Source organism: Hordeum vulgare, chromosome 3H, assembly GCF_904849725.1.
Source record: "Hordeum vulgare subsp. vulgare chromosome 3H, MorexV3_pseudomolecules_assembly, whole genome shotgun sequence".
Classification (NCBI taxonomy): domain Eukaryota; kingdom Viridiplantae; phylum Streptophyta; class Magnoliopsida; order Poales; family Poaceae; genus Hordeum; species Hordeum vulgare.
This window is the reverse complement of record NC_058520.1, coordinates 119910961-119926880: the sequence shown is the minus strand read 5'-3', so window position 1 is coordinate 119926880 and position 15920 is coordinate 119910961. Positions and strand designations below refer to the sequence as shown.

The following is a 15920-nucleotide window of genomic DNA, read 5'->3' as shown; positions in this document are numbered from 1 at the left end:
TAAATGCATAACGAACATACTAACATTAACATATGCTTCTTATTTTGGTACATCCACAAGTTTTCTCAATAGTCCAACAAAGGTAGTCACACCACTCTGATAGCACACATGGTATTAACTGTGGTTATGCACTTGTGCACAACTAAAAAGCAACCTATGGAAATCTTAAATTTTATATATTGCAACTATGTGTTATGTCGCGAGCAAGAGCCAGCAACATGTTATGTTTATAGTATAGAGACTTCACTGCTTTGTATCAGCAAACCCTTCATTTCCTGCCAGCCTTAGGTACTTGTCCTTACGGGTGAGTGTGGTGGATCGAAACCCAAGAATCCTACCAATCTCACCTTGTACCAAATTGGCCACCTCTTTGCTCTCGCATCTCTTCCCTTGGATCACCATCCTTGTTGGCATCTTGTCCATGAACTGAACGTCATATGCTGGGCGTGGGTTCATAAAGTAGTAGAAATGGTCTAGATACTTGAAATTGCCGGTGGAGGTGCCATGGAACATGCTGGACCAGTTCACCAGTGCCACTGGGTAGACCTCATCAACGAGCTCGACAAACAGAGGGCTGAAGCGGAGCAGGTATGGCTCCCTGCATGTGGTCCCCTCAGGGCAGACCACCAGGTCCCCCTGCTTCAGTGACTGCTCCATCCTCCTCCAGTCCTCATCTCGGTTTCGGGTCAGCCGGACAGTCCCGATCGGCGATAGGAGCTCACTTACACGGCTGACACTGTATGTGACGGTCGACACCTGCTTGTTCAGCATTGCCGAGATGTAGACCGGGTCGAGAAGTGTGCGGTGGTTGCACACGTAAAGATGGCCCTGTGGGCTGGGCTGGGCATGTGGTTCAGAGCCCACTTTACCAGTGTCGACTGGTGAGTTGATGACCCGGGTCGTCACTCCTATTACAGACCCGATTGCGACGGAGATAGAATATGGTAGTTTCACAAAAATTATTGTTCGGAGCACGGTGAGAGGGAGGGCAAGTGGGAGCCACATGAACATGGCTAGGGTGGCTTGAGGGGTAGGCCTAAAGGCTAGCCTGCCATCATGGAAGATCAGGGGCCTTGGGTACTGGTCCCTTGACAAGGGTGACCATTTTCTCTTTTCTTCTGGTGTCACCAAGTATACTTGCTGCAAATGAGAAGCAAAACTGTATTAGATTTCACAGCCTAATGGCTTATAGGCTGGACCTATTCATTCTGTAAACAGTTTGCAAACTGGAGTACACCAAAGTACAAATCGACAAAGCTGAAGAAACTTTCTCAAGGTAGAAGGTAAATAGATAAATGAACTCTATGAATTACTAGAACACTCAGTATTTTACTTGAGCCTGTAAAGTCCAGAATTCTTCCAAATTCTTTTTTGCAAAGCAACAAAATTCATCTTTGTGGTTTATAACTTCTTATTTGAGATTATGAATAATCATGCTTTACTGTTTTACGAACTTTATCTCTCCACCAATGGAGCATATATAACACTAATCCTTCACTCTGAAATCTTAAAATACTGCCCCTAATTTTCATTGAAGTTTTTTTCCTGCACATTTTTTCCCCGCATATCTCATATATAGCTGTTTAGAATTAATTCTATCGGAAGTGAAGAAAGGGTTCTCTTCTTCCAAACAGCAAGTACTCCCTCTGTACCTAAATAATTGTAGTTGGGGAGAATAGACTAGCTCTCTCCAACTACAATTATTTAGGTACAGAGGGAGTATGAAGTAACTAGCTTATCAATTTTCACTAGTGAGGAAGCCATTTCTAAGTTACTTGCACAAGGTAATCATTTTGATCTAATCAAGTTAGGGTAAACTGAGGTAAAGTAATTTATTAACTAACTCTGCGTGTCTTGTCTTTCTCAACTCTAAGCTTGTGAGAGATAACTGCATTAAGCCTTACATACATTGTCTTGCGATGAGCTATCCTTGACATCAAGTTTAACTAATTGCAAAGATATTCTGAACGATATGTGCATGAAGCATTCTTATAGTAATTTTTTCAAGTTAATATTTCCTAGCACACATTCTCCATCTCAAGATATCATACCTCTGTACCTTTTCATGGAGCCTTCAACTACCACGAGTAGCATACAAATGTCTACCTAACTTTTGTAAGTAAGATGTCCTTTAATGATGTGAGGAGGCTAGCTACACCGAATTAAATAAGACAAGAGCTGCACAGCTATATCGAGTTAAATAAGACAAGAACTGCATGGGTACATATGTCATCTGTGGTAGTGATGCTTAACTGCATGGTACTGCATGTGATTTGAGCCTGTTCGATGTGAACGACTAACCTTTGGCTCATATTATTCTCGGGTGCTTGATTTTTATATCATCCATGTGGCAAGCTAGCGTTGCTAGTTTCAGGCTTTCAGTTACTTAAAGATTCAGATTTGCATTGTATACTATGTGTGCATATGGTGGGTATATGTATTTATGACTGATTTCGAAAAAACTAAAACTTGTAAAGAGTAACACACATATGTTCAGTACAATGTACAACATACATAACTTAACGGAAAATAACAACAATGGAACACAATTCATCCTAGAAGTGATACTGGTTTACCTTAATTACGTTCGTCTCAAAGATCACCCATAGTGTTCATCTAATATAATCAATTAATACTTGAATGGACTAATTGGCTCAAAAGTTGCAACAGAAAAGTATGACATGGAAGAACAAAAAAGGAGAGGGGTAAAATACATGATGCAGCATTGCAGTATATTTCAAAAAGATAAATAATATCCATTCATAGAATCTAACCTTGCACCGAGAGAAAAGCTGGTGATGATCATAGTCAAAATAGCTTGAGCTGCTTCCAAACCCTATCATCTCGTTTTGGTCGAACTTTGCCTGCCCTAGCCTTCCTTCACTCTCCTTTCTCAAAAAACCAACATAACGCCCTCTTATCATCTTTACCTCCCTTCCCACAACCACTTCAAATTCTGTATACTCCTTAAGAAATGCTTCCGCCATAACCCTAGGGATCAATCTACAAACCCCTGCCACCCTCTTCACCCCACTCACCACCTCAAGTCCTTCTCTCCCCAAATCCTCTAGGAAATACTTGGGCAAAGTAGCCCGTGCAACCCTGACCACCTTCTCTTCCCTTAACCCCACGAAGCACACCATGATCATGATCTTTGATTTTACTTCCTGTGTCACGCAACATAGCAAAGGGTACAGGCATAGTAGGATAAATCCTCTTAGGAAACTACCTGCCTCTATTGCTATAAGCATGAAATAAGGGAAGGTAGATGTAGACCTCAGGAGACCTCCTTCAACATCTAGGACTAGAGTTTTGTTCCGTAGGTGTTCATCATCTTGTGGCACTCGCAAGCATGTCTGGATGATCTTAGGATAGGTAGATATGCCGCTCGAGCTTTGCAGGTGATGGTACTGGCCTAGCAGATTCCCTAACCTTCGGCGGGCTAAGTGGTAGAAGGCAAGGAGAAATTTGGAGAAGGGCTTTAAAGCCATATGTGCACCTTGAACCCCAAAGAATTATGCCTCCTGTGTTGGTTGGTTCACTCTAGTTTATTTGATGCAGCTTGTAAGGTGCAACTATAAGAGGTGTTGTATATATATATATATATATGCAGCTAAAGCTTAGTTGCTTAGATGGTGAAATGATTGTATACAATTATTGCAAGAAAAACAAGGTTTGTTCCCAAATTGGGTCACAAGTTCTGACTTGGCTTAGCACTCTTAATTCTGTTTCTTGACAGCAGTGTCAAAATGAACCAGGATTCCTTAAGCTTTACATAGAAGTTAAGGACATTGATTTGCCGACGATACTAAATATAAATATGTGTGTTTACCACCCACCCTGTTTAGGATAAGAAAAGGTGTGAAGCTGTTGACCAAGATGTTTCACCTTAACACCACACGTTAAGGCCACAATCACTATAACCTTTGATCTAGCTCTTTTCCGTATTTTGCGTCGCGTCATTGGTTCATCGTGCATGAGTGTTTGCTATTGATGTGATTTGATCTCATGGCCTACACCTAAATTAGTGCTAGATACATCCATTTGAGGGTCAAGGTTGGGACAGGCTTTTTCGGACGGAGGGAGTATAACAAGTAGTTTGGCATGCTCACAAATCACAGGATCTAACAGTGGTCAATGCATGTCTTTGTTCTGCAGAATTGCAGGTGATGTTGTCAAATAAATGAAAAAGCAATATGTTTGGTGCAGGCTTGATGTGTCTCCATTGTTTCAGGCCCGCAAGAAAGCTAGCTGAGGACGACCTCTCACCTAAAAGCTAGAGCAATCGAGGTATGTACCTGCTGGCCATTGATTGGATAATAATATTACCCGTCTAGTATATGCTTTTAACTTCACATGGGTTCATAAAGTTTTCTTTTTTTTTGCTAAAGCAGAGCTAAAATATGGATTGCCTACATTTTCTCTACCATCGGTCACTCAAGGCTCAGTATTGTATAGAGACTATACTATAGGAATCTTGTTGCTTTGTGCCTAAGTCCAACCCCGAAGGATTTTCGTTAAATGATTGGGCTGAAAGTGGAAACCATTACATGTGGATCTTTGCTTCGTTGGTATTCCCTCAGTTTCAAATTATAAGATGTTCAAACTTTTTTCTGGATCATGTATATAGACGCGTTTTACTGTGCTTGTTCACTCATTTTAGTAGGTATGTGGTCCATATTAAAATATTCAGCACATCTTATAATTTAAAACGGAAGGAGTATTTCACTGCAAATTCTTCAAGGCGCATGAATTTACGTTGTTCCGTAAGAAGCGGTGCTGTTCCTAGAGGAATCTTGTAGCAAGCGATCAGCGTGCCCACCTACCAGACCTGCTGTTGCTCATTGTGTGTGCTATGGTCAGTGCCGGTGTTATGCTTTAGGGCTGCAGCCTGCAGAGACTTTTGGGGTCAAATGCATGATTCTGTATAAAGCTCGGTTTCGTCTTCCACATTGTATGAATTTATTTGTACCTGTGTTATGCTTTACCAGAAAACTCTGGTCTCTGGGTGACCCACTAAAATGTGGTGCCGAGGTATGGCTAGTGAAGCTCGGTATAAAAAGATAGCCCAGAAATAAAATCTGCCATAATTTTTATTTTCCCTACTTTTCTTTACTATTAAAAGGGAGTTAGGCCAGCTCCAACACGTCGATCCAAACAAACGCGGATTTGGTCCGCCTTTTGTTTGTATAGGTCGGTTAGGCGGAAACCAATGTCTGATTTTGTCCGTCAGCCCATAGGTATGGCCACCGTGGCGGGCCGACACATTGCTGACACATTTTAGTTTTACGGGCGAAAATAATAGCCGATGACAATGTAGTTCATACATTAAATAAAGCCAAAAACATTAAATAAAGCATGGAAATAAAACATGTGGTTGTGTCCGTGGATCGAGGGGGTGGTGCATCATTAGATAAAGCATGAAAATAAAACATGTGGCTGACCCAGTGGATCGAGAGTGCAGTGCATGTAGGCATCATCTTCATCGTCGTTGTTCTCATTGGTGAGGTCGACCTACGCCGATGCCTACGCCAAAAGGAACGTCTGCTGGAAGGCAACAAGCGTTGTCGCAGCTGTGCCGCATCAGGTGCCTCCTCTTGCTACACCTTCTGCTGTGTTGCCTCTTGCTTCACCTTCATTACGCGTTTCGTCGCCGCTTGCTCGGCTGCTGGTGCCCGTGTCTCCCACTCATAGAGATGCAACCGCCCCTCCTCGATCTTGCTCAGCCAAATGAGTGGTCATGACATGTAGATGGGCAGAGTGCTTGTCCAATCAGCACGCCATGGCTCCTCGGGCGTGGCCGCGGGTTGTGCTTGTGGTAGTGGGGGCGCATTGGCCTTCACACAGGTCGTCGACTCTGCGAGTGCCTACATGAGGCCCGACCACCTGGCCATGTTCAGGAGCTCCAACTCCTCGTAGGCATGCTAGTTGGCCTCGTCGAGTCCTGCGAGGTAGGGAGCCACCTCCTTCACCACCACTGGCGATGGTGGATCGCGCACAGTCGGCGCACCCAAGCTCTGCCAACGATGGACCTCGTATGCGTTGGTGAACCAAGATCCTTCGTGCACTCTGGGTGGCGGCGGAGCTCGACGGGAGTTCAACATGGCAGCATCGAATCTCTACCATCCACGCATGGTTAGACCGCGGCATCGCCGACATTGACACTTTGTCAGGGTTGAGGTGTGAGTCCTGCAACTGATCAACGTCTGGCCCTGGCGTCGGGATGTCGTGCTCCCAGAAGTAGCGACATTGATGGATGGGGAGGTAGAGCCACTGGCGTGCCGGCCATGGCATAAGGCCGAAGTTAGCCAGCCGAGGGTTGGATGACGAGTCAGGCCTCGTGGTCATGCTTGCCACCATGCTTTCAGAAGAACCCCATGGTGGCGTCTATGGTTTGATTTTCAGGCAGGTGGGGGCAAGAGAAGACGAAGACTGGGAGGAAGAAGAGGATGGATTAGGTGGCCCCTACATCGTCATTAAAAAGGACAACCATGGACTGAATTCTCCCGCTGATGCGCGGGCCCAGGCGCACGAGTGCTATTAAATAGGATGGTAGGTGGTAGTTGGACGAGCGACAGATGGACCCGAGGCGGTGAAAGCACATATGCTCCTTTGGTGGTTTTAATAATTCATGACAACATACATTGTTTGTTGGATTAACACTTTTACCTAGTGTATTTTGATAATCCACAAGTATAGGGGATCGCAACAGTTTTCGAGGGTAGAGTATTCAACCCAAATTTGTTGATTCGACACAAGGGGAAGCCAAAGAATATTCTCGAGTATTAGCAGTTGAGTTGTCAATTCAACCACACCTGAAAGACTTAGTATCTGCAGCAAAGTATCGGTAGCAAAGTAGTGTGATAGCAATAGTAGCAATGGGTAACAGTAGCAACAGTGAGTGAAGTAGCGGTAACAGTAACAACAGTGACAGCAGTAGCGGTAACAGTGGCAGTAGTGACAGCAGTAGCGGCAAAGTAACGCACTCCCTCCTTTCCGGTTTATAAGGCTCATCTCAAAATTTTCCGATTTCCATTATATTAGGCTTATTTTGAGTCTAATTGAGTTAAAGTGCTTTGAGTCCCACACCTAATACATAGAGTTTAGAGAAAGGAGATGAGTGGCTATGCATACATCGTTTTCTACATCCACTATCCAAGTCCAATGAGAAGGAGGATGCTACATTTATTGCCTTGAAAATTGAATATGTGAGAAATACTCCCTCCGTCCCAAAATAAGTGTCTCAACTTTTTACTAGCTCTAATACAAAATTGTACTAAGCTTGAGACAGTTATTTTGGGACGGAGGGAGTATTTAATTGGGTAGTTAAAACTAGTGTCATCCACTCACAATTCACCTTGGTTGATGAGATTTCAGATTTGAGCCCTATAAACCGGAAAGGAGGGAGTAGCAAGGACCAGTAGGAAAAACTCGTAGGCATTGGATCGGTGATGGATAATTATGCCGGATGACATTCATCATGCAACAGTTATAACATGGGGAGATATGTAACTAGCTCCAGTTCGTCAATGTAATGTAGGCATGCATTCCGTATATAGTCATACGTGCTTAAGAAAAAGAACTTGCATGACATCTATTGTCAATCCCTCCCGTGGCAACGGGGTCCTAATGGAAACTACGGGATATTAATGTTCTCCTTTTAATAGAGAACCGGAACAAAGCATTAGCACTTAGTGAACACATGAACTCCTCATACTATGGTCATCTCCGGGAGTGGTTCCGGCTATTGTCACTCCGGGGTTGCCGGGTCATAACACATAATAGGTGACCACAACTTGCAAGATAGGATCAAGAACACACATATATTGACGAGAACATAATAGGTTCAGATCTGAAATCATGGCACTCGGGTCCTAGTGACAAGCATGCATGGCAAAGTAGTAGCAACATCAATCTCACAACATAGTGGATACTAGGGATCAATCCCCATCAAAACTAACTCGATTACATGATAGATCTTATCCAACCCATCACCGTCCAGCAAGCCTACGATGAGATTACTTACGAACGGTGAAGAGCATCATGGAATTGGCGATGAAGGAAGGTTGGTGATGACGATGGCGACGATCTCCCCTCTCCGGAGCCCAGAACGGACTCCAGATCTGCCCTCCACAGGAAGAACAGGTGGTGGCGACGCCTTCGTATCGTAAAACGCGATGAACTCTTCCCCTTGATTTTTTCCGGACGAAAGGGACTAAATAGAGTTGGAGTTGGAGGCGGTGGAGCTCTGAGGGCCCCACAAGCCTGCTAGGCGCGACCAGGGGGGCCCGCGCCTGGTTGGATTGTGGGCTCCTCGCTCCACTCCTTCGGTTGATTCTTGCGTCAATATTTTTTATATATTTCACAAAAAATCCTCATAAATTTCCAGGTCATTCCGAGAACTTCTATTTCTGTGCAAAAAACACCATGACAATTCTGCTGAAAACAACGTTAGTCCGGGTTAGTTCCATTCAAATCATGCAAATTAGAGTCCAAAACAAGGGCAAAAGAGTTTGGAAAAGTAGATACGACGGAGACATATCAACTCCCCCAAGCTTAAAGCCTTGCTTGTCCTCAAGCAATTCAGTTGACAAACTGAAAGAGACAAAAGAAAAACTTTTACGAACTCTGTTTGATCTTGTTGTTGCAATTATGTCTAACTCATATTTAGATTTTCAGCAAGATCATAAGCTAACCACATAAGCAATGACATTTAGATCTCAAGAGGAACTCATATGAATGGCATAATCAACTAGCGAGCAATAATAATGAGTTTCAAACGTCAACACTTCGATCAAAACAATCATGAAGCAGTATGAACATATGGTATCTCGCTAGCTCTTTCTGAGACCGCAAAACATAAATGTAGAGCACCTTCAAAGACCAAGGGCTGACTGAACATTGTAATTCATGGCAAAGAAGATCCAGTCACAGTCATACTCAATAATAATTAAAAGCAAAGCATAAAAATGACAGAGGTGCTCTCTAATTGGTGCTTTTTATAAGAAGAGGATGACTCAACAGAGACATAAATAGATAGGCCCTTCGCAGAGGGAAGCATTGATTTGCAGAGGTGCCAGAGCTCAAGCTTTTAAAACAGAGATAAATAATTTTGGGTGGCATGCTTTCAATGTCAACGCAATGACCAAGAGTTTTCACCATCTTCCATGCTACACATACTATAGGCGGCTCCCAAACAAAAAAGTAAAGTTTTGACTCCCCCACCATCGATCAATCACACTCCACGACTAGCCGAATACTCGGGTGCCGTCCATACCAACAACAATCCAGGGGGAGTTTTGTTTGCAATTATCTTTTCGATTTGAGCATGGAACTAGGCATTCCAATTACCAGGCCCTTTCTCACGAGTGATAGTGAATAAACACATATCGAGGATAACACGCCTAGCATGGATGATACTGATCGCCCCTTGTCACGACATGAGCGGTTCGGGCATGCAAAACAGATTATTTCTTGAAGGTTTAGAGAGTGGCACATGCAAATTTACTTTGAACGGCAGGTAGATACCGCATATAGGTAGGTATGGTGGACTCATATGGAACAACTTTGGGTTTATGGAAGTGGATGCACAAGCAATATTCCCGCTTAGTACAAGTGAAGGCTAGCAAAAGACTGGGAAGTGACCAACTAGAGAGCGACAACAGTCAACAATATGCATTGAAATTAACCAACATTGAGTGCAAGCATGAGTAGGACATAAATCACCATAAACATGAATATCATAGAGGCTATGTTGATTTTGTTTCAACTACATGCGTGAACATGTGCCAAGTCAAGCCACTTGAATCATCCAACGGAGGATACCATCCTATCATACTACATCATAATCATTCAAAATTCATGTTGGCATCCAAGACAAACCATTATAAGCTCCTAGCTAATTAAGCATGACATCAGAAACTATGATCTCTAAGTTGTCATTGCAAACATGTTTCTCTCACAACAAAGCTGAACTAGAAAGGATGAGCTAGTCATATTTACAAAGACAAAATAGATCGAGTTCATACCAGCTTTTCCAGGCTCAGTCACTTCATCATATATCGTCATTATTGCCTTTCACTTGCACGACCGAATGATGTGAACAATAATAAGAGTGCTCGTGCATTGGACTAAGCTGGAATCTGCAAGCAAACACAAAGGAGAAGACAAAGTAATGCGGCTCTTTGACAGATAAACAAATATGCATGCGAGAGCCACTAAAATTGTAACCATGGTCTTCTACCTTGACCCAATGAAAAAGAAAACTATTTACACGGGAAAGCTCCCAACAAGCAAAAGAAGAAAAGGAAATCTTTTTGGGTTTTCTCAACTAGACAAACACACGAGAAGAAAGCGAGAAAAAGAAATAAACTAGCATGGATGATACATTGGCAAAGTGTGAACACCGACTATCAAAGTGAAAGTGTGAGCATGAATATAAAGTCGATGAGAAACACATACTCCCCCAAGCTTAGGCTTTTGGCCTAAGTTGGTTTACTCCCATGGCTGGTCCGGGCGATATCCAAAATCATAATGGGGGTTGTACGGGAGCGCGACAGCTACCGCCTGAATAGCTGCCTCACGAAGGCGAGCAGCTTTTGCCTCCCTCTCATACTCCTGTGCCTCTCCTCTGGTTATGTAATGTCTCCGTTTTACCTGAAAGTCAAAGAAGGTAGGAGCAGGAAGGGTAATATGGAAAACACGCCGTCGGTTAAATATTAACCGATATAGGAGGGATTCATTATCCTTCTCAAGAAACTGATAGCGTGTCATAGCGGCGCGATCAAGGAAAGCTGTATGGAGCGGGGGATCTCCTTCGCGGATAGGTACTCCAAGAAAATTTGCTATGCGAGTGGCATAGATCCCACCAAAGAAATACCCTTCATTAGCATTATTATTCAGCCTCCTTGCTATTATAGCTCCCATGTCGAAACTTCTATCAACCGTTACTGCGCTCTTAAGAATACTAAGGTCGGGTGCGCAGAGGTGACAATGTTCAATCTTGCCGTTAATGCATCAACCTATGAAGAGGGCAAAGTAATGCAAGACAGGAAAATGAATGCTCCCCATGGTAGCTTGCGTAATATCTCTAGTTTCTCCAACAGTTATACCAGAGATAAAATCTCTAACCGAAGACTTAGGAGGATCATTGAGACTACCCCAATCAGGTATCTTGCAAATTCTATTGAAATCCTCTAAATTCATGATATACGATTTGTCATACAGATCAAACAGTATGGATGCGTCACGACCAACTGAAAATTTGAATCTACGAACAAAAGAGGCAGTGAGAGTAGTATACTGTTCAAATTTATCGGAGATGAATTCTTCGAGCCCGGCGTTGTGAACAAATGTATCAAACTCGTCTTTGAAACCTGCATCAATCATGAATTCATCAGAAGGCCATTGACATGGTTGTACCTGTGCGTTCCTTGGTTGGTAAGGATCGGGCTCCCGAATCGCGAGACGGGGACCCCTCTTGCTTGAGGAACCACCATGATAGTTTCTCCTGAACATCTTCTTTTTCTGAAATTTTCAGTGACTCAAAGGAAAAATGAACAAGGCTCAACGAAACTCATAGCAACTACTCCAACAAGTGCCTAGAGGCCATATCATGCATCAAAACTACTTGGGACCAGCTAAATTAGCATGCAAAGCTGAAGAACAGGGTCACCAAGGCAGCAATAATACGCAACGAGTAAGGCACTAGAGCAAAAACTAATTGGACCAATGGAGGAGTCACATACCAAGGAACAATTCCCCCAAAACAGTTTGGTGAATGGGGCTTTGCACAAGGAGATCGAAAATCGCAGCAAGAAGAGCAAGAACACGGGTTTGAGCTGTAGAATGAATTTTTCTAGAGGTAGGAGAAGGAAATGGGAGCTGGAATAAGTGGAGGGGGGCCACGTGGGCCCCACAAGCCTGGTAGACGTGGCCAGGGGGGTGCCCGCGCCTCCTGGGCTTGTGGCCCACTGGTGCATTGTGACAGCCCGATGCCGACGCCCTAGAAGATTCCCCTTTATTTCCGTTTCCGTCGTGTGATTATTTTTATTTGTTGCATCATCATTTAGTTTGCATCATGGCAGCATGCATGGCATCATGTCAACTGTGTTCTTTGTCTGTGTTGCTTGTTGGTGTGTTAGTGCTTTGTGAGTGTGGCGTTGTTTTGTTGGTGTGATGAGAGTGGGTGCAACAGAGCCACTTCAAAACCCTGTTGCACCGAGGACATAAAATCCTTCTCTCCTCTCTTATTCTATTTTGTGGCTGCATCAAAGTTTCAGTTTTAACCCGAATAAGAAGTTCGTCTTCTTTTAAAAATCCTTTTATTAAATGTGGGGGCAACCCCTTGGGTTTTCCTTTATTTCTCCTTTTGTTTATTCTTAAATAGAGTCCCATTTTATTTATAAAAAGGGTTTTATTTTTATTCTTAAAAAAATACCCAATCTATTTCTTATAGTTGGGGTATGATTTTAAGGAGCCAAAAGGTATTTTTTATTTTGTTAAATTCTTTCTTGTGTGTGTTTTCTGTTTAAAAAAACCAAGTAAAGGGAGAGAGGAGGAGCCAGCCCATGCCTGAGCCGGCCCGCAGCCCTGGCTAACCCTAGCGACAGGGAGGGATCCTCCTCAATCCCTCTCTGCTCCCCTGCGCGTCGTCCTCCCCGTTTCCCCCTCTGCCCGATCCCATCTCCCTCTCGCCTCCCCTGCACCGTCTCCCTCCTCCCTCGCTCGCGCGAGTTCCTCCCTGCGCAGCCTCCGCCCGATCCCCTTTCCTCCCCAGCGTCGCCAGCCCCGCGACGCCCCTGGCCTCCCATCCTCGGTGCGCCGCCCCGCCGTGCTCGCCTCGCTCGCCGCCCTCCTCCACGCCTGTTGGTCACCCCGCCGTCTTGCCTGCTGCAAGGAGCCCACAGCCCATGCCGAGCAAGCTGCCGCCGGTCTCAGCTGCGTCGTCGCCCTCGTCCCTCGCGAGCTCGCTGCGTCGCCTGTTGCAGGAGCCGTCGCCGCCTCCCCTGACGAAGACGAGCCTGAGCGCGCCTTCCTGGTTCCCCTTGGCCTCGTCCCTCCCGAGCTCGCGCAGCCGCCGCCATGGTCGCCCGCCGCCAAGCTCCCGTGCTAGGGCCTCGACCTCCTCCTTCCTGCCAGCTGCTGTTGCTGTCACCGTTGTGCTGCTGTGCTTGCCTGCCGTTGCCTAATGTTGTTGCTGCTGCCTGATGCTGCTGTTGTTGTGCATGCCGCCGCTCCCGCCTTGTAATGCCCCAAGTGTAGAACTTTCCCTTCTTGTAGCCTTCCATGTGGGGCCACCTTGTCAGAGATCTTGATGATATCATTTTGTGCCATGAATTCATGTGTGTTCCCTAGGGCTTACTTCCCTTGCATGCATGAATTACATATCATTCCTTGCCATACTTATGATTGCATGCCATGATCATGTTGCATTTGAGTTTAATAGGAGTAGTGTTGTGGTGTTCTGAGTGCATGTGATCTTGCTAGGATTAAGTGGTGGTTTTGCACTACCTTGTGATGCATGTGATAATGGTGTGTGTGATGCAAGAGGGTGTGCTAGTCTTTTTAAGCTCTTGCTTTTAAACTCCTTTTCCCTCCTATTTTTTTCCCATGTCAAATTCCTTCTTCCCAAATATGATTCTAAAATGTCTCATGGTTAGATAAAAATGTGTTTATGAGGGGGTGCAATTTTTTCTGGTTTGTTCTTTGATTTTTAGAGGTGCAAATAAACTCAAAACAGTAGGTTAATTACTGTTTTGCATTTATTTCAAACATCTCCAAATATTGCATTCCTATTTTTCCCTATTGGGCTATTATTTCTTATGTCTAGCAGGATTTTCCTTTTAATTTTTAACCCAGTAATTTTCTTGGGTAATATTTTCTTCCCTGGAAGCATTCTTTTCCCTGTTGATTTATTTGGTTAAACTTCCTGTGTATCTAATTCTTTCCCTGGCCCATTAAGCCTTCTCCCGTGCTGGCCCAGTTGGACTCCACCCCTGGCGACAGAGCCCACTGGCGAGCGTTTCCTTCTTCCTCCCGACGTCACTCCTGTACGACCTGCGCTCCACCTCTCAATCGCTCTCTTCTTGATCCAGCGGCTCGAGCTCGCCTCCCGATGCGTTAAAAGGAGCCCGAGGCCTCCTCCTCTGCCCTAGGGTTCCCTCTCCGTTCTCCCCCAGCGCCGCCAGTTTCCTCCTGTCCTCGTTCTTCCCTGGTAGCTCCTGTGAGGTAGCAGAGAGATTAAGAGTGCAGCGCCTCCTCCGTCAACCCGCCGTTCCGTCGTCTCCGGCACCGGCCGCCATGTCCGGGGCCTCGGGGCGGCTCTCCGCGTCCCATTCCCGGCGTTAGGACCCCGAGGAGCGACCCTCCCCGTCGAGCTCGTCCTCGTCAACGGGGCGAACCGGGCGGACTCCTTCCCTGCTTCGGTCTACGGCGGAGGAACTTCTTCGGCGTCTTCTTCCCCGGTCCGGCGCTCCTCCTCCCCGTTCGGCGACCCATCTTCGCCAAGGTGAGGTGCCTTCCCCCCTTCCTTCTTCCTCCTCGGTTCCGTCTGGCAGCCGTCGTGGTGGTGCACGATGCTTCTCTGGCAGGCAGCCGGCAGCAGGTGCAGGTGGTATTCGTAGCGGTAGATCAGCAGCAGCTCGTGTAGGGTGGTGGTGAGTTCGGTGTCGCAGGTAGCACGGCTCCCTCCCCGCGTAGCTGTAGGCCAGTAGCAGCGTGCGACCACAGCAGGTGCAGGTCCGGCCGGCGAGCTGGGTGGTCAGGCGTCCCTGTCCCGTGCAGAGCAGTTCGACGGGTGTTGGGCCTTGTAGTGCACGCGAAGAAGCTTGGTAGAGGGAGCTAGCGCTGAGCAGCAACAGGCAGTGGCATAGAGCAGGGATTCGGGTTGCCTCTGTGGCGCAGCAGAGAGCCCCGGCGTCTTCTCTGTCGCCGGCGAGCTGCAGTTTTCGCGCAGCGCATGGCAATTCATTTGGGAGCGAGCTTACCTGTTCCAGTTTCTCCCCTCTGTCAGATGTCGTAGCTTAGCGCAGTGGCAGGTACGTGGGTTTGTCCTCCTGAGATCCAGGGTTCGAGTCCCAGCGGCGCAAGCCCTTTTTCTTTTCTAATTTTTTTCCCTTGGTGTGCACCGCATCTCAGTAAGTGCAGTCAGCAGCCATACCAGGCAATCCCCTCTGTTCTGTCTAAAGATTGGCAAGCAGCAGGGTGGAGTTGGCCTTGGTGTTTATCCAGGGGGTCCTGGGATCGAATCCCCCCTTCCCCATTATTTTTTTTGTATTACCTTCCTTGGTTTGCTCCTATTTTACCTCCTGTTTTAGGTGGGCTTGCCCTACAGCAAGTGAGGTAGGTGTTTTGGCTTAACAGTGGTGTTCTTGTCCTTAATGCTTTAGCTAGTATCGGAAAGCATGCATGTATTTAGAGAGCACTTATGTTGAGTGTGTGTAAGTAGATAGGGGATGTGTGTCTAGATGAGAGGTGTAGAGATTTGCGAGGGAGTGTATGTGCATGTGTGTGTTCAGTGGAGTGGTGTATGTGTATTCTCATGGGGTTGGCCACATATGAGTGTGTGGTATAGTGATGCTCTTAGTAGATAATCCTAGGAGCATATTAGATAGAGTAGATAAAGCATGCGTAGATTCTTCTTTGTAGTAGGTTCTAGTATTTGTTGGCTGCAATAGATCGTGTGTATGGGGATAGTGTGTTGAATGTGTGTGTGTGGACCTTCCCACCTTTGCAAGTGGTGCACCTCCTCATGTTGAAGGTGAGAGAGAGCATGTTGTGTGTGGGGTTGGTTTGTGATAAGCATTGGGGTTGTTGGTGGGCATGACACAAACATGGGGTTCAAACCCCCATGTCACTTTGTCAATGAGCACATAAGATTCACCTATGTATTGTCATCTTAGGAGCATACCTTGTTGGAT

The 15920-nt window shown here is 45.7% G+C and overlaps 1 protein-coding gene across 1 annotated transcript; it reads right to left on the bottom strand.

Annotated features, from left to right (window-relative positions):
* LOC123441556 (probable glycerol-3-phosphate acyltransferase 3) lies at positions 1–6348 on the bottom strand. The gene is made up of 4 exons (XM_045117940.1): positions 6011–6348; positions 3277–3289; positions 2775–3167; positions 1–1140 (listed from the first exon to the last, which is right to left on the bottom strand). The coding sequence occupies exons 1-4, from the start codon at positions 6346–6348 to the stop codon at positions 244–246; spliced, it is 1641 nt and encodes a 546-aa protein (XP_044973875.1). The 3' UTR covers positions 1–243.
* Positions 6349–15920: the final 9572 nt, after the last annotated feature.

Bases quoted from the DNA above. Each gene is read 5' to 3' on its own strand.
- LOC123441556 (XM_045117940.1), bottom strand. From the start codon at position 6,348: ATGACCACGAGGCCTGACTCGTCATCCAACCCTCGGCTGGCTAACTTC. The intron at 1,141-2,774 runs GTTAGATTCTAT...TCTCATTTGCAG, and splicing joins AGCTTTTCTCTCGGTGCAAG to CAAGTATACTTGGTGACACC.